Raw genomic sequence first — 19,914 nt, 5'->3', positions numbered from 1 at the left:
AGCTAACATTTATAGAATCTATTTTCTGTTTATTATATAAAAATTGTTCTTTCAATAACCCCTGTTGCACTACTTGCTTTCCAAGCAATATCTGACTGCAGTTTCAGGGTTATCTTGTATTAAGGTTATATGTACATGTGTGATTTTTTTCTTTCGGAGCTAGTTAAGGGTTTTCCTGGTCTATGTTTCATGACATAATCACTGATTGTTAAAATGTGATTGGCACAGAACATAGGGTAAATTAAATTACTGAAAATAACACTAAATAAAAATGTTATAAAAATTTACTCTGAAATTGTATCGTACAGAGTAACACAATAACAAACATTGAAATGATACTTTCTTTCACTGAATTGATTAATGATGTAGAGAATTACTAATGATGTTATTATTAAACATCAATAACAAAGACTCAATAAAATATTTAATTGCTTATCAGCATGCCATGGCACTGGCCTTACAATACATTATTATACACATAAAGTAATAATTGCATTTGCACATGGAAGTGAAAGAATGACTCAACCTAAGCAAATGAGATATTACTCATAAATGCCGAATTGATATTTATATCTGCTGCATGGTTTTGTAAGACGAGGATTAGACATGTGATTCCCCAGGTTCACAAAGCACTTTACTTACTAGATATGGGGTCCATAGTTTTTTATTTCTCCAGAGAAACTGATGTTTAATTGAATATGATTTGAGAGCAAAGAGTACATTATGAAGAAAAAAGTATGGGTTGCCCTTATGTAGAATTTATGGAAATGATTTGACCAGTGGGAAAAATCCTAAACTACGTGCGGAGTCACAAGTTTTTTACTTTAAAGATGAGAAACAAATATGTGAGATTTTTATTTTTAACCTTTTTGCTGATATCTTTTGTGCAAATCCTTTTTTTTAATTTACGTAAAGTATTTCTAAACTAAATTATTATCTAAATCAAGATGTGCCTTTAACATGTTAATAATTTATCAAAATATTTTTAAAAATTATAATTTTACTAGTACATCCCTTTACATTGGTGTGAAATGATATCAGTGTAGTTTAGATACCTCTTAAAACAAACTCAAGTTTTATTATATTAGCCTCATTATTAAATAACAGAGTAATTTTGGGGAACCTCATCTTCAGCTGTTTATTTATTTATTTATAGTGTAGTTACAGTATAAACAACTCCCCATCTTCTAAAATACCAAATTTGTTTGTGAATTTGCAATTGTTTTTAATGCCAAAGATTGTTTCTGACAATTAGCTAGGAATAAGTGTTAATAGTTTGATGGTATAGAATAAATTTTTGTGTGTATTTTAAATGCTTCTATATTAAATGGAGGGTATGTGTAATCAAATTTCATTCTGTTTTGTTGATTAATTTTATTATCAATAGTTCAGTTACATACAGGGGCTGAACAATGTTGAATTCATATTTTTATAAAAATAATAATATAATATGCTTTCTCTTGTAATAATTCATAAAATTCTTATTTTTTAATATCTAGCTTATTCTTGAAATAATCCCTGAACGACCTGAAATTTCACAATAAAGACAAAGTCTATATTTTACAGACTTATTTTCTGGAACTTAAGGAATTCAAAAACTGTATTTTAATCACAAAAAAACTATAAGTAGACTTAGTGTGTTAATTTTTTTATTTATGGATTTAATAAGGACAAGTAGTTTATTGTAAATGTTAAGATAAATTGGTTACACTGGTAAATTGTTTTATTAGTATACTGACAAGATATGATTTATAATGAATAATTAATATTTAAAATAAGTTGTAATCATTATGCTTACACATACAACCATATTTTTTAGCTACTATGATGCATAATAGGCAACATGTTATCATTAATCCATTTTATTTGCGTAAATAAAAATATTCTTTATTTCCTATGGAGTTTTGATGAATGCAAGATTTTAATAAAACCGATACTTTGTGTAATTTGCTAATGAACAATACCTGCTGGCCAAACAGGAAACATTCTGAATATATCAGTTATTACCACTAAATTTTTTTGTATCTGTGAGGTAGAAGATGATACAATGAAAGATTAAAAGTTTACGTTGCCAGTGAACTAAGTATAAAATTACTTACCTTTTCTTGATAGTATTTTGTGTTAAAAAAGCAACACTACTGTGGTATTAATAATTTGGTATTTTTTTAATAAAGGTACACCAACAAGAAAGTCACCAGTAAATAAGCCTGAATCTCTTCTTAAGAAAGTTTTTAGGAGGAATTCGCAAGCTAAAAATAAAGATGAAAGGAGGCGTTCCTCAACTGCTGGTGCTTTTTGTGCGTTGAATACATCGATTATTGGAAAAGAATTAGGCACAAGCCCTGTAACAATAGTAAGTGTTTATTATTATTATTATTATCACATCATCATCATCACCACCACCACCACCTCCACCCTCCATTGCATTTTCTGAACGTGTAATTTGCAATGTATGTTAAGAAAGACCAAACTTGTGTAAAACTTTATTCATGTATTTACAACTTTCTATGTAGGCTTGTCCCTTTCAAAGTGGTCCCCATTGCCTGATAATACACTGGACCCAGCATTTCCTGGAACATGTATTTGAGAATGCGCACAACTGTTGTATTCTATTTTCCTCAACCATATTTATGGTTTGAAACTGATGTTCTTTCAATGTTATATTTAATTTGGGAAACAAAAAAAAGTCTTTTGCATTTAAATCTAGAGAGTAGGTGGGTAATGCATAATGATTTTCTTGTGTTTTACCAAATTATATCAGAAAGAAGTGAGCTGGCATGTTGTCATGATACACATCTAGGTCTGGTTTTCAGCCTCTTTCTGTGTACAGCATCTCTTAAATATTTTCTCTGCAGATTTTCAAAGAAAAATCTCCAAATTTTTTTTTAAAATCAAATTTAAAAACTAATTTTTAATTTGAAGTTGACCGTGTATGATCCCTTAAGTTGCCCCAGTTTTAAAAAGTGGAAATCAAAGCATTTGAAAATTTTATTTTTAGATATTTTTATATGTTACTTTGTGTTTTGTATGTTTATTAACTAAAAAAAAAAAAATATTTATTGTTTATACTTATTTACTTCTGCTTGACTTGAATTTGTAAATATTTCTTTTAGACCACAAAAATTGAGTGTAACATGATTTTTTTTTTATTGTAGGAAGGTATGAACATAGAAATATTGGGCCCTTTCTGTTTTTCCCTACATTGGTTTTTTTTTTTAATTAATGTAAAATGATATTTATCTCTATTGTAATTAGTTTAAATGTCACTTTTGTTATTAATAAGTTGCATATAATTTGTACATTTAACATTAATTAGATAAGATTTGTGAGCAAAGCGAGTGTAGGTTATGTTTGGTTTGGTTATGTTGATATAACCCGCCGGGTTGGTCTAGTGGTTAAACTTGTCATTGTAAATCAGCTGATTTCAAAGTTGAGAGTTTTAAGATTCAAATCCTAGTAACGGCAGTTACTTTTATATGGATTTGAATATTAGATCATGGATACTGGTGTTCTTTGTGGTTTGGTTTCAATTAACCACACATCTCAGGAATGGTCGACCTGAGGCTGCATAAGACAACAACAGTTCATTTACATTCATACATATCATCCTCATTCATTCTCTGAAGTAATACCTTATGGTGGTTCCAGAGGCTAAACAGAAAAAAAGTTATGATGATGTATTAATCTAATTAAGCATAACCTATGTTCGCTTTGCTTGCTAACCGGTCTATTCTGTTTCAGAAAACAGAAAAGGCTAAGAAGTATAATGCACTTTTTTAATGACTGTGTGTAACAACAGTATTATAAATTTCTTACATGTAAAACATCTAATTTTAAAATGTCAATACAAAATCAAATAAAATAGTGTAGAAAAATTACTTTGTTAAAAACTTATTACATCTAATTCTTTTAATGTCAATATATATGTAAGTTACTGAAAAATAACAATTTTTATTTTCTTATTGAGTTTAAATAGTTTCTTAAAAAAAACCATTGTGAGGGAGAGACAGAAAAGGCCCAAAATATTTTCAATATGTTAATAAAAGTTAAAAACAATTTAATGAAGAAATAAACATGTTTAATAAATTTAAATGAGAAATGATTTACAACTTGTTTGGAAAGACCTAAAAGTTTTGAATACTGTTTATCAGTTTAAACCTCTTTCAAATCTATATAAGATTAACTTTACACAAATCTTAGCAGGAAATTTTACTGGAATGCAATGTAGTAGTTAACATTCAGAGTGTAGAAACATAGATGAATTTGTGCACAAAACTTTTTTTAACTTAAAAAATTCTATGCAAAATTGTATCTATAATAATCTATTACAGATGAAGTTAATGATGTGATTGTTTAAATAAGATGAAAATTTGACCATCTAATATTTAGTTAGCAAAGAAATTGTATGACTTACTTTTAAGGCAAGTGAACAAACACCCAGTGATGAAGATGTTATGACAAAAAGAGACCATCAGTCACAATATACTGCTTTAAATTATGCAGAAGGATTATTTGATTATCTTGAGCAAAAAGATGACAATAAGCTTCCGGGAAAACTATGGTGATAAATGTATACTGTGTGTTATTGTGACCTATAGAATTTAGAAAAGCAAAAATATCCACTAAACCAAACCAACAAATAAATTTTGGTTTTAGATTTTTAATTCTTTTATTAATGGTTAAATAAAAAATATTAGACATTAATACCAGTAACATTTAGAGTCTAAATCTTTCAGCTAGTTTTTATTTTAGTACTATGTCAAATTTAATTTCATAAGGTGTAATTTATACAAGATTTTAAATAAGTATGAAAATTGTACTATATTGATTAAAAAATTCAGTGACATGATTTTAAGATTAACAAAAAACAATTACTTTTTTTTATCCACAGTGTAAGAATAAAACACTTATAACATATTCTAATTATTATGAACTTCCAACTATGATACACTTTCAAAGTGTCTGCAGTATAATTTTATTAAAAATTATAAATAATCAATATAGTATAATTTTCTAAAGATTTATTTTGATGTTCATTTTATATTTCCAAAATATCTTTAGAAATTTTGAAATTTTTCTGTTATTTAAGATTAAATATTTTAAGACGTCTAAAAAAACCAGTTATTGTCTTCTGAGCCTAGCACTGTAACAGCCTTTAAGATTATATCATTGGTTGCAGCAACGCAGTGTCTGAATTGGTGTTAAAAACTGTTTTCATCTAAAACAAATTATGGCCAAATTTTTTCCAAGCTTAATCGTTGAACTGAGTATTTCATTCCAAGCTTACGAAAGAAAATAACACAATATTCATCAACCTTTCTTTTGTTTATTGCCATTTTAAACATTCAAACAAATCGTGGCACCCTGATGGACTAACCATGTTTGGTTGTGTTTTCCCGTTTGTAAGTTGATCTTGACACAATGATGAAGCATTAATTGAGATAAGAATAACTTTTATGATTTCAGATGTTTCTTTACAACAATAAAAAAACTTCTGTTACTGTTTGCAGTGGACATTCTTGTGTTAGTATTGTTTTTAAATCTTCTGGAAATAAATCTCCTCCAGATGTATCCTGATAACATTTCATTACAAATAGCTAGCACATGGACCCAACCTATGAAGCTTTTTAACTAACAGTAAGGCTTTTACACCTACCTCTGTACAATTTAAAGACAATTCATTCTATCTTATTGTCAGACTACTAATAGGAATCCTTTCATTTCTCTCTTGGATGAATTGCATCCAAAATTTCCAAATTAGATTCCTTTTGCTTACAACAGGAATATAAAAGAACCTCCGAGAATAATTTGAGGGACATATGTGATAATAGTAAGTTTTGTCTAGTCTTTAATCATTGTTTAACCGACTGCAAAATCGATCTTAATTTTCTTCACTATTTGCCTTTATTCAATCTTTCTAATAGTTCCAATTTTTTATTTAATGAAATCTTAATATAATATAGTTTTTCAAATTTAATATGCACCCTAAATTTTGTAGATATTTCTGGAAAAAATTAAAGTATCCAATAGAAGTATTCAAATACTGTATAACTTATCTATTTTAAATTACGATAAGTCATATAAGTATTTTGTATATATATCAGTATATGATCTTTAAATTAACCCCAGTATCCAGTGGTTGTAATTCCAACACCCAGTGTTTTGGTCCCAAAAACGATTTCTTCGTCTGTTACCACATATATGCCTAATTTAATATCGGTGGGTGAACACAAGAGCAACAATATGAGCTGGTGCACAGTATATGTACGCGCTGAACATGGGATTGCTCAGGGAGAACCACCACGGCCACACTGGCAAAGAACGACTGGTGCTGAACCGACACTGTGGGGCTCTGAGGGCTACCACTGCCATGCTGTAGTGGGGACCCAACTGCCACTGAGGGAAAGCCCAGTCGGACTTCAATGGATGAGCTGCAACTCCCTGACTTTACTGAAGACCAGCTTCCAAATCCAACAGCTCTTCTCAGAGCTAATGCAAAAAAAACGGCCCTTTTCAGGGCCACCACAAGGTTATGAATTACAAACCATCGAAACCATTTGACGACAACAGCCCTTATCAGGGCTACCATAAGGTTAGCAATTACAACGAGCTGTTGTAAGTGCCACGTGCCATTGAAGCCATTCAGTAACAGTTGGTTTACATGCAAATAATCTTTGTTTCATACTGTGCCACTGATGCACATTTGCTTCATTTACCAAGAACTGTTTATCGGCGGCACAATTTTCGATCTCAATGCATAAAATAACCTTGCGTTTAAAGTCTGCTTCGCATGTGAAACGCTTTTCTGTGATGATGAAATTGTTAGAAGAATACAGCAATTAGGTAGAACAGAATGGTTAAGAAAAAATCCTTTTTGACACACCGGAAGGTGAAGATAGAGTTCACCAATGCTAAGTAGGGGATAAAAATGATTTCCACCTTAAAGTTAAGAAAAACTTCAATTTACTCAATACAACAATGATTGCATATGAAAAAATGTTTCACATGTTTAGCATATGACATCTTCTTACAATTCCAGCAAAATTTTAGTCATCCCTTGCTGTAAGGGTTGGTCATATCAAAAATTGTTTCAGACGAAAGTTTTAGGTAATGTTTAGAGGACTAATAACCACTTTAAACTGATTTGATGCTATGCCTTTTAAGGGAGTTTTGATATATTTTTTTGTCTTCAAAACCCCATTTTTTTTCCACTTCCTGAGCCAATAGTTGGTGATATCAAAAAACTTTACTTAGATAAGTTTTAGACCCTTATCCAAAGAGTAGTAGGAAATTTAAAAGGATTCGATATTTTACTTAATAAGAAAGTTATAGTGATGTTTTGTTTTTTTTTTTAAAAGCCCCACCCCCCAATTCCACCCCCATGGTCCGATTTTGCCCATCCTAAAAATGGACTATTTACTACAGTAGTATATCATACACCTGTTCAACATTGAATGGAGGTTAGACAGGAAACATGAAAGAACATTTGTTGTAATCATGCACAGATCATATGCACAAATTCCAGAATGATGACATCACTAAATTATGTCAACAGCGATAAAGCTGTGTTGAGGTGAGTCATCTTTATTAAAATTTGTGTACATTCTATACACTATAACAAATGTTTTTTCATGTTTCCTGTTTGGTCTTCATTTGACGATGAACAGACATATGGATTCAAAAACTTAAGCTTTACACCTATTAACTATGCGTTTTTGTCAAATGGCATTAGACCTACAATTGAAGACGCACCTGACATTTGACCCTTTAATCTGTAAAAAAAAAAAATGCATCTTAAATTCAAAGCAATACAGTATTTATTTTTCTCACTTAGCTCATATTTTTAAAATTTTTTACGTTCTCACTATATAAGCTTGAAGCTTCTGCTTGTGGGATATGGAAATGGAATTTTGCAGCTTATGAAGAATGTCATACCTGACTAGAATTCGAACCTGGGACCTTGGGATGAAATTATTTCTCATATTAGTGAATTAATATTGAAAACAGTACTGATTATATCATTCCTTTGATATTCAGTTCCACACTTTTGAAAAAAAACATTGATGCTGATGAAGGGGCATATTTATTTCAGTTTATAAAAAAAGAAAAACAGAATTGGATGAGTTTGATAAGTGTGAAGTGAGAAGGATAGTTCACATTTTTGAAATAAAAAATGTTTCCAACTCTTTTATCTTTGTGCTTATAATTAAAATAATCAATATGATTCAGAAAGAATAAAGGACATTTATTATTCATGATGGTGGAGATATGGGCTGGTATAGAAGGCTGGTGGAACTTTACAAGGAGTTTACCATAATTATATAAATCAATCATCTTATGGCATGGTAGAAAATCAGCCATTTGCTGCTAAAATATCTTCCACCAACTAAAATATGGTAATAATTTATAAAATTCTGTACCAATGATTGAGGAGTAAAGCATCAACGTTTGCTTCAAAAAAGGAATAAAGGAATGGATGGTCACATGAAAAGGGATTTGGAATAAATACCAAAATGTTGAAATCCATAATAATGGTATACCATAAATGGTATAAATCATAACAAAACAATTTAATGAAAAAATGATATAGTCACCACTGATATAGACACCGCATGACTTCCTTGTACGCCTATTAAATTACATATGAACATTTTTTGCTACACTTCATTTAAAATTATTTCATTTAAAAGTTTGATATGATCCTACAATTCTATAATAAAGTGGACAGTTACACAATTGCTGAAATATTCGTTTTTATTAACATCAAATATTTATACAATTATTAATTTAACAGGAGTAATAAGCTAAAAATGTTTTGCAATTTATTAAAGATCGGGCATGTATATGTTATTCTTATGAGTATCTATTTTTCAGTCGCTCTGTAGTTAACTTAATGTAGATAAAAATTAAACAGAAATTCCACAATAATTAAATAAAATAAAATAGAAATTAAAGTAGAAAATCAAGAAAAATACGATTCTAAATTATAATTTTCAATTAATATTAAATAATTAGATGGTTCACCAGATCTATTACATATACACATTTTTAAAAATACATAAAATTTTATTTCACTAATAACTTCTGATTTTTTCATATTATTTTTTTTTTTATTGTTATTGAATAATTATTTATTGTAAATTTTTTTTTACATTCACCAGTTAATAATTATTAATAAATCAATGTACTTAAATTAAAAAAAAAGAGAAAAAAAGGAGATGAAGTCTGATTCGAACTGATGTGCCTTCCCTTGTAAGATACAAATATTTCATTAATTAAAATTTCATTCTGTTATAACTCTGGAACCAATGAAAATAAGTATAACTTATGATATGTCATTGAAATCTCTTAACAAGGGTTTATTACTGCAGTTAAGAAAAAGTTCAAAATCCAAATTTTTGGGGATTTTGGACATTTTTGGTCCATTCAATTGCAATCAAAAGGGTAATTACACAACTAGATGTTAGAAACAGTCCTAAATCCAAAATTTCAACATCCTACGGCTAATTGTTTTTGAGTTATGTGAGATACATATGTACAGACGTCACACCACTGAAACTAGTCAAAATGGATATTTCTGTTGATATCGTAAAATTGAAATTTTTCACGATCAATAGTTCCTTTACTTCGTACAAGGAAATAAAAAGATTACCATTTTCAAAATAGTTTGGAAAATGAGGATTTACTGTTATTATTTTGACTCCATATCCTTATGTAAAGTCAGTTGAGATGATGAAAATAGTAAAAGAGATGTAATTAATAATATCCAAAACTTTTTAAAACAATTTATAAAAAAAATTATTATGCAGTTAACAAAGATGAATGGATAAGTTTTTGGAAAAATTTTAAACTCAAAAGCCTTTGGCAAGTGAAAAAAATATTGTAACTAATGTTTTCTATTAATAACTTCATTAACAGAAAATGTATTAAACTGATGAAAGTAGTGATTCTGAAAATGAAAATGGAACTGCAGAAAAGAACAAGTATGTAAAATTGATGAAACATTATGAAATTTGTTTTAATAAAAAACAGTTGTTGTTTAAATTTTTGTTGGTAAATGTACTTATAGATGTCATGTTGGAAAATAATAATAATAAATCTAATCATCAAAAATATTTTAAATCATAATATTAATTATGTAATTATCTACTTCAAAACTGTTAGTTAATAACACGTCAATAGTCCAGCAGCTGTTGGATGTGTTAGTATAATAGGAACGTGTTACTTTTTTATTTTTTTCATAACAGAACATGTTTAAGAACTGCACATATGCTAGTATATCCTTCATCAAGTTCCAGCAAATGTTTGATGATATCCAAAGCAAAATAGCATAAAATTAGGCCGGCAGGCTTTCAGGAGTGAAACTATGTTGATTACATTAATTAAAAAAAGTGTTATAAGAGTTTTCAAAATAGCTAACTTAAATTGAGAATAACCAGTAGGTCATCAACTAGGCAGAATTCAAATTTCAGTGGTAACATACACAGTTTGATAATGGAAAATTTTCTGCTAACCATTCATAAAATTTCATATGACATTGGGATTAGTGTTGGTTTCATAAACATGATGACTGTAATTGATGATTTTGGTATGCACATAGAGTGGCTGCAAAGTTTGCACCAAAGCTGCTTCACTTGAATGGAAAAATATTTTGTTATTCCACAGGATATCCTTGGTTGTGCCAACAATGAACCTAACTTCCTTAAGATTGTGATAATTGGTGAAAGTGTACAGTTTCCCAGACTTAGGAATTCAAGATATATTACTGACTTGGATATATAATGTGACCCAGAAACCAAAGTTCAGTCATCCCCATTATCCCCAAGATTGGAGAGAAGTGGAAGTGATGCTGATGATGTTGACATTTTTTACTTCTGTGAAGTTGTATCATATATGCATACCAATAGGGCAAGCTGTCAGTAAACATTATCTAGAGTTTCTTTGTTTGCATGATTTTCGCAAGAGATCATATATTGCTGTAAGTGTTCTGATTTGACAACATGGAGGACATAATAAACTTGACAGCACAGCTGGTAGCCATTCAGAAAGAGGATTACAAAAAATGTTTGTAGAAATAGTAAGCCACTGAATGGTGTAGAGTAATAAGGAGACTTTGAAAGAAACTCAAATTAAGTTCATGTCTGTTGTGCATCTAAACGTTACTTGTAGCTCCCTTGTTTGCCGAGATCTAGTGAAACAATCACTTGCTACAGATTTCATAGTAGTACCGTGGCATATAAACACATTTTTTTCAATTAAAATACTATGGAATCACTGACCAACATTACCAACTAGGTTTAAAAAATTCATAGTGTGTAATATTTTTATTACTATATATTATATATATTTATTAATATTTTGGTACTATTCCATTTATTAATTAATATTATGTTAGTAATAAAACAGATTATAAAAGTATTCAATTTTAATCCCCATTCAGTGTGAAATAAAATAAAATTCTTAAGCAGTTTGTTTGCGTATTAGTAAAGTCTATTTGTGTATTAGTAAATTTCTCAAAAATTAACTTAAAAATTATGATGAAACTATGACTAATGTATGAATATTAAATGTGTTTTGAACAAAATCCAATTTTGCTTTTGTTTGTACAGCTCCTGAATAAGAGCAACATCTATACAGTCTGTATTTATGTTAACTGCCTAGTAAAAGTAGGTAGTTTGAAACAGGATTAGTTGGATTCTTCACATTTATAAGCAATTTATTAATTTTTTTTAAACCTACACACACTGAACTGACAATTAGAAGGGATTAGGATTGGGAAAATGAGTAGCAGAGGAAATCTACTGTCATAGTAGTTAATGTCTTAGAATTATGTTGTTATTTTGCAGTTTGAAAAATATTCCGATTTACAAATTTGTATGATCTTTCTTAAGATTTTTCAAAAAGATGTAGAATTTGCTCACCTTGAAAACAGAATTGATTACTAGTAGTTATTAAATTTTATTTTATTCTATAACTTGTTGGAGAAGCCTTTCTCTTATGAGTGAGGAGGCAGGTCATTCTCGTCACAAGCTGATTAATTTTTCAAGATATTTCTTTGTTGTAGTAATGTATTATCAAGTACAGTAAAGATCTCATTTATATAACTTTCATGGAAGTGGTGGTTAGATTTTTATTGGTGATGTAGTCTTATAATAACTGAGGTTTACTTACGCATAGCAAATGTAGGATTACAGCTGACACTTATGAATAAAATGTATTTCTTATTTTGATCAAAATGTGTTGTTGCAGGTTGAAAGATCATTTAATATAGAGACTGTTAACAAGAGTATTTTGAAGAAACAGTCACCAGATAACAGAGAAAAAATTAAAAAGAAAGTCTTATTTAAACATAGTATTGAAATCAGTTCTAATAATGAAGATGACCTTAACACGACTTTCTCTGTCGAAGATGATAAACAATGTTATGAGTTAGTGCTTTCTGACTCTCCTGTTAAGACTGCTGCAGTTGCATTTGGTGATGAGATTACACAAGCAGTTGATCAGTGCGGTTCTCCAAGTAAAGATACGGTATCTGGTAATGGTTTGGTTACCCCAAAACATTCCCGTCGACGAACTCCAGAGCCTGGGTTCACACCTCGCCGATCATTAAGAATTTTAGCCAAAGCAGAACTAAATCTATCATTACTATCAGGTGAGATGAATATGCAAATCTAATATTATATTACTGTAACTCTCATTGCGCCTGATTTATGGACACCCATGCATCTTGCTGTACTCACAAACTGGTAATGTACATTTGCATTTATTTATAATTGGTTTTTTAAATGTGGTGTTTTTTGGGAGTTGTATATTGCAATATTTAAGTTTGAAGGTTCCAGTTTTTTTTTTAGGTATTGGTTAGATTGTTAAACAATTATAAAAATATGTTTATAAATTTAAATTTGAGTATATTATATTCAAAATAGTGAATCGGCTCAAATAATCGACAACTTAAGGACTAGCAAAATATTGAGAAACTTCATGTTTATTGCAGCCATACTTGTTTTTCAAGACCAAAATTTCAAACTGTAATATTGACAACTATCAGCATATGATCAGAATTTAAAAAAAAAAAAAAACACTACATTAACAAAAACAATTTTTATTGTAAATGATAACTTTGAACCATGACTAAAGATAATCTAAGGACCACATGGCATCCTACAGTTTGTGTGTTCTATTTTTTTAAGTTGTTCCAATTATTAATAAAAATATATTGTCAATAATTCAAAACAATGGAGACATATGTCGGTTTGGATTTTTAACACAAGCTATAGTAGAATTAGAGATAATAGAGTTACATTTATGTTTTTTTATAACATAATATAAATAAACAAAAAACCTATATTTAAGGTTTTTATATTTAAAAAACCTTTTGGCCTAAGCTGAGTAATTTGGTAAACTATTTAAAAATATGGCATGTATATAGTAGGTAATGTGATTCTTTTTTTTTACTTATGAAAAGTTATTTTGAAATAACTTTTATTTTTATGCTGCTCCATTTTTAAATTTAGCTGTCACTTGTGGATCTTGCTACTGCAAGATCTAACTTTTTTTAGTAAAAATATACTCGCATTAGAATTTTTTTAGGGATTGACACTTATTCTGTACTTGTGAATTTTCTGATCAAATGAAAGATACCTCATGTCATTTTCTTTGAACTCATTCTCACCAGCACAAGATACTTTTGGCTTTTCAAATTTATTTTATTTTAAGAGCAAGAACCGAACCCTGCTTCATAAGTATAATTTACAAACCAGTATTTTTGCATCTATTTCAACTCTATTTTCAAACCCGGTAATAGAATGAAAAAAATTATGCTTTCTTATTTAATGTTTCAACCTCATTACCTTCAGTCCAAGTTTGATCATTTGTTTGTCCTTCCTAAGAAAAGGCTACAATTATGTCTATGCCTTTTGCAAGTTAAGCATAGTGAATGATTAATCCTAATAAGGGCAAATATTTGCTGTTGTGGTGTTATTAATTGTGGACATAGTGATAACATCGCAGTTGTGACATAGTTGCTAGCATTGATTTTTAATCATTTCATTGTCCTAATTGGGATCAAGCCTTATCTTTATCTCAGATCTATTTTATACGTAATATACATGTTACTGTCAACACTTGTTTCTATACAATGCTACGCATTCTAACTTCCCTTTTAGAGCACTTATTCAACAGTTTTATTTTAAAAGATTTCCTTTTAAAGTCTTTGAAAATAAATTTCACATCAGAATTTTGTGATTATGTTTACTTTTTTAAGCATTGACTTTTGTTTATTTACATGTTTCATTGATAATTTTGGTGCGTTCTAAAACATTGTTCTCCATATCATTTAATGGAGGGGTTTTTTTAATAAATTTTTAAAACAATTCAGTTGAGAAGTTCAAAAATTAGACTAATATTATGCTTCCACTATATCTGTAACATCCCTAACTTTTTCCTGTGCAAAGTAATGGAGTTTTTTTTATTTATGAAATTAGGAATAGTTTTTGCATTACAGAATTAGTGTTTTACTAAGTATTTTTATAATAAAAAAAGGAAAGTACAAAAAACTTTTAACAGTTTTTTTTTGTGTGGGGAAACGTAATTGAATATTTATTTTCCATACAGCAGCTGCTCTATATAAACAAGCAATCAGAGTTGGCAAATAAAAAAGGTTAAAAAATAGCACCGTTAATACTGTTGTGGCTTCATTATCCATGCAGAATGGGAGTATCTATTATATTTGTGGGTGAAGGTCACACGCTCTTTCCCCTTCCACTGCCTAAGGTTTCTCCTCATTACCCCTACACCATGTTAATAATATAGTACTGAATTGTTCCTTTTTTCTTTACAGGCCAACATTTCGTCTACTCATATATATTAGCAAGATATTTATTGCATTACTCTGGTGTAAATAAGTTATTATTTCACATCTGAAACTTTTTATTTTACATAAAATATTTCCTTAATTTTCCCACATGTTCAAAAATTTCGAAATGTTATTGATAAATTTAAATATGGACTTTAAAACTGAAAAATTTGTAAAACTTTACACATAATCTAAATAACTTATAATCTGAAAGTCAATATCACCTGAAATAAATTATAGTCATCATCACCTGATAAATCTGATGATCCATTCATCTTCTTGTAAATTCACTACATTGTGTTGTAAATGGTGGTCCTGCAATCCTTCTGTATGGAAGTCTTCTTGAAGGCTTTTGCATGTCTTAATGCATTTTCTTCAGATATATTATTACAGATTATTCAGATATATTGTTACACGGTTAATGCCATCTTCCAATAATGTTTTTACATCATTTAGTTTAAATGTACTGTTTTTGGCTGTCTCCCACCTTTTGTCTGCGCCCAAATTAGCTTGGTTGGGTTATACTGGCAGTGATACGGCGGTAGTCAAACAACTTCTTGTCCCATTTTTGTTGCAATGTCATTAAGCTCATACCTTATGCATTTTTCTCTATGTTCATTAACAATAGACTATCAATAATTTGGGAATTCTGTGGTATTTTCTAATTTTCTAACTATGAACTATTTCCTCCTTTTTTGTGGAGTCTTAATTTTCCACGTCAATGGAAAATTGTGTATTCCACGTGGAGTATGCACTCCTGGTAAAATTATTCTTTTTTCAAAATGTCTCTAATTTTACTGCATGTTGTACACTCTTGAATGACAATGAACTATATCTATTAAAATCATCCAGATTGGTTACCCATTTTGTTTGAGGAATTTTTTTCTGAAGCGGTTCAAAAGAACGTTTGCATAATTCACTTTGGGCCTGATGCATTTTCATTACCTGTATGACAAACATTTTGTACATTATGCACTGATACAGTAGTACACATGGTTACAATCACTTCCTGTATTGCATTAAAAACCTCCATAATAGTAGCATTAGGTTTGCTATGAACAAGTATTTTAAAATAATTATTTACCCTGTAAATCATTATTTAGTTTGTTTCTAAAGATGAGGACTGTGCTGCCATTTTAACTTAATTAAAATAACGTGACTTTCACAATTAAAGATCATAAAACTGTAATTTGAACTAGTCGAAATTGTTTTATAAAAGAAAAGTTGCTTATTTAGTGACAAACTTTATATAACGTCTTGAAGTAGTAAACATAGACTATATAAAATAATAATTAACCTGAATATTATAAATGATAATTATACCAATTTTTTATTTAACAAAAGATTTGCCTCTGCATGTGATTGTTACTCAGTAACAATACAAATTGAAGTAGTTCGATTGTGAAATATATGGGAAAACACTTACAATTTTTTAGAATGAGATAATCTTATTGTGTATGTAAAATACTAAGTGGGGTTATTGAAAAATTTGATTTCAATTTTGGTGATTTAGTTATCTAATGAAAATATTATAAAAATACTATATTTGTGTATGGGCTTGTTATATTTCTGATGCGTAGTTAATGACGGATGTGGTGATGTACTGGCTGTTTGTGCTCCATGCTACTACAGAATACAGCTGGAGGGGCAAGATGAAGTCATGTGACCTTCACCTGCAAGATGATTTCAAATCTATTATAATAATTATTATGCTGAAGACTGGGTATCATAAATGTTAAAAGTCTGTACCAGTACCACTGATTCCATTAACCTGCTAATAAAAAAATTTCATTATTTTAGACTCAGTACCACTAGTCTACTACGATCAATTAACCCTTTTAATGCCGGCAGTCTGAAACAGTTCCAAACCAGTTTACATATCATTCACTAAAAAATTACAAGTCATGTATTTTTATAAATCTAATTTGAAAAGCATAAACTAGTCCAATTTCAAAGGTATATATTAATTTGTATAGCTTTCAATTTTATTTGAAGATTGTATAATTGAATTATGAATTAACATCCATCATATGTATGAAATGGACATTTTATGTAATATATTTTGAACACTGCTTAGTATTTAAATTCAATCCAAATAAGAGTGAATGAAGAGAAGTTTTGTGTAAAAAAGTATATTTTGAAAATTAACTGAGGATGGTAACTGGTTATTACAAAATCATCAAGGTGTGTACTTTTTAGTTACTAATGGTAACCATTTGCTTGATGGTTATGAATGTAAATGTATATAATCTTAATATTTTTTCAGCCTGTAGTTTAATAAAAATCTTAAATGAATATACCTATATAAAGAATTAGATTTATTGCATGTAAAAGCCTTAGAAAAATGAATTGTAATACATAGCATGAATTGTAGTATATGGCATATGTAGTAATATTAAAATTAAAATGATAACACTTGTAATGAAAAATAAAATTGCATTATAAAGCAGCATAGTCTGTTAGTATGAAAAAACCATGTCAGTTAAGTTTTAAAATCCAATAAATAATTACAGTAATGTAATTATACAGGAGGATCTCAAACTTAACCAGAAAATTAAGAAATATATTGCTTTATATCCTCTAGGAAATTAAAGTTGTGGCAACACCCATATTACTACTTTGTAATTACATTTACATAATCTTCTTAGCAACAATGAACATTACTTTGGATACTCTTTGCAGATGTAAAGGTTATTATTGATTTTCAAGTCGTGCAATTATATGATAAGTCATTTTTCAGCTGTCTATAATATTCAAAATCTTTAACACTACTATAAAATGCATAATGTGTTATTCATAATTGATGTAGGAAAAATACAAGATATAAAAGAGAGAAAGATCTTTTGACGTTTGCACTGAAAGTATCTTGAACAGATCTATTTGTAGAAAAACCTTTAGTGTAGAACTAAATGGTTATGATTTTTAAAATTTTATTTTTGCATCTAAATATTTGATAGTTATTCTACATGGATGTTAAAACACGTTTTATTTATATAAATGAAGTGTTTTCATGTTAGACTTATATTACAAAACACACTTCATTTAACCCAGTAGTAAAATTAGAACATAGTGTTTATTCCATTTTAACCAAGCAGTTAATATGTTTAATAAAAATTGTATAGTGATAAAATTATAGTTTAAATTGAAAAGAGAAGCTGATTTTGGTTAGGTTATGTTATTTTATTTATTACATAATTTTTTTTTCTTTTGATACAGGAGGTGATGAGAGTTCATCATTTAAAAAAAAAGTTTTCGGAACACCACATCCAAAGAGAATTGTACGAAAATAGGGCATTTTAAAATTTTTAACTTGTATATTATTATTTTAAAATATTTTATTGTGTTTTAAGAAGTTTATTATTATTTATACAGATTAATTTTATTTTTATATCTAAAATATATGAGTAGACTTCCTGATTATTTTATGTAATGATTATACCATTTGTTGCTTATAATTATATATTATATATTTGTAATTTATTTTATTGTTTGATGTATGTATAATGTAGTATGCTGTTTTTTTACCAAAGGTTATAATGTATTTTTGATCATTTTATTTTAATAGCCCCATTGTAACAGCATTGATAATGGTCAGTTACTTTTTAATGTTCTGATATCTTTGTTATTTCTTTTGTATAGATTTATAAATAGTTACTATATGAGTAATTTTGTTCCAAAACCAGATATATCAGAAAACAGAATGTTTCAGTAAATACATAAGCAATGTTTTTCCACATTATGAATTGTTTTGTAAAACTTTGTACACTTTGTAACTCTTATTAAATGTGTAAAGCTACTGTTTTCTGCATAAAAATCACAACAATCAAATTACATAAATTAGAGATGTAATATAAGTAATTTAATAACAAAATTTTAATATGACTATGTAGTGATATAATTATTTTATATATCATTATTTTTTTGAAAATGCATCTCCTATGGATCTCGTTTTAAAGCATCTAATGATGTAAAGTTTCCAAAAGAAGCCATTATCATCAGTATATTATAATATTAAATTTAACTGTTGTATTGAAATAGTAATACTAAATTTCAATTTAGTAAAAACACAATTGTGTTTTAGTTGAATGAAATGTCTCTTTAATTGTTTGGTCAGAGGTTCACATCATATGTTACTCTTTCTCAACATAAAAAATTTCATTAAAATCATATTAATTTTAGAACATACTTGCAAATTTTTTAAGCTTATCTACCAACCTGAAATATTTTTTCCTTGTGATTCTGACTATTCTTTTCCTAATAATTTAAGAAATGCATTTTTGCTCCTTTTACCAAATTGATATATTATGTTAAGGGGGCTTGTATATATATATATTTTTTTTAAATAAATGTTATACACAGTTTAAAAAAGTTGACTTCTGATTGGCTGTTGAGATTGCTGCTGCAATACGTAGCCTGCACAAGATTGTAGCCCAGCAGTCTATTATCTTGTTACTTACCTATCTGCCATCCATCCTTATCAATGCTATTGAATGGTGTTGATTGATGAAACATTAAATCTATCATTGTCCTTCCACTCACTGTAAAGTATGTGACACAATTTGGATTTTTACAAGTAGGAGGACAGCACTGCTTAGACCAAGATCATTTTCACATTTACACAATAATATTATGACTGAAAGTGCTGTGAGAGATTAGAAGCTGAAAGCTAGAGATCTGTGCTTCTCTCCGTACATAACAATAATATATGCAGTTGAAAGATCTGTCTAAAGCTATCACAAGCCTTTTTGGTACTTAATTCCACAATCTTCATTTTTTAGTTAAATTTAAATTGTTATTAATTCAATTGATATCATTTTAATTAATTTGTGTATATCCTATTTAAATTGTAATTAAAACACTGAAGACTGTGTAAGGATCAAATGGAGCCTTTCAGTTGATGAATTATGATAACTTCCTGTACATGCTGAATTATTCATTAATGCTGGAAATAAAAATATACAGTGAATGTTTTGTTTAAAATACTTTTAAATATATATATTTACACTCACAACTAAAGGCTAATGCCTAATTATAACTTCCTGTCTTGTGTAAGGCTAGGA

At 28.7% G+C, this 19,914-nt stretch overlaps 1 protein-coding gene across 3 annotated transcripts in view; it reads left to right on the top strand.

The window, feature by feature from the left end:
• The window catches only part of LOC142324280 (uncharacterized), a 72,233-nt gene extending 53,214 nt beyond the window's left edge, over positions 1 to 19,019 (top strand). For 2 of the 3 annotated variants that reach the window (XM_075365204.1, XM_075365195.1), the window contains exons 10-12: positions 2,175 to 2,353; positions 12,250 to 12,652; positions 18,071 to 19,019. In XM_075365204.1, coding sequence (XP_075221319.1) covers positions 2,175 to 2,353; positions 12,250 to 12,652; positions 18,071 to 18,144 — 656 coding nt within the window. In that variant the 3' untranslated portion in view covers positions 18,145 to 19,019. Of the gene's footprint in view, positions 1 to 2,174; positions 2,354 to 12,249; positions 12,747 to 18,070 lie in introns of all 3 variants that reach the window. The other variant, XR_012756259.1, reaches the window with a different exon arrangement.
• The last annotated feature ends 895 nt before the right edge of the window (positions 19,020 to 19,914 follow it).

The sequence above is a fragment of the Lycorma delicatula genome, chromosome 1 (assembly GCF_047948215.1).
Source record: "Lycorma delicatula isolate Av1 chromosome 1, ASM4794821v1, whole genome shotgun sequence".
NCBI lineage: Eukaryota > Metazoa > Arthropoda > Insecta > Hemiptera > Fulgoridae > Lycorma > Lycorma delicatula.
Note: the sequence above shows the minus strand (reverse complement) of the source record. Positions and strands in the feature narration are given on the sequence as shown.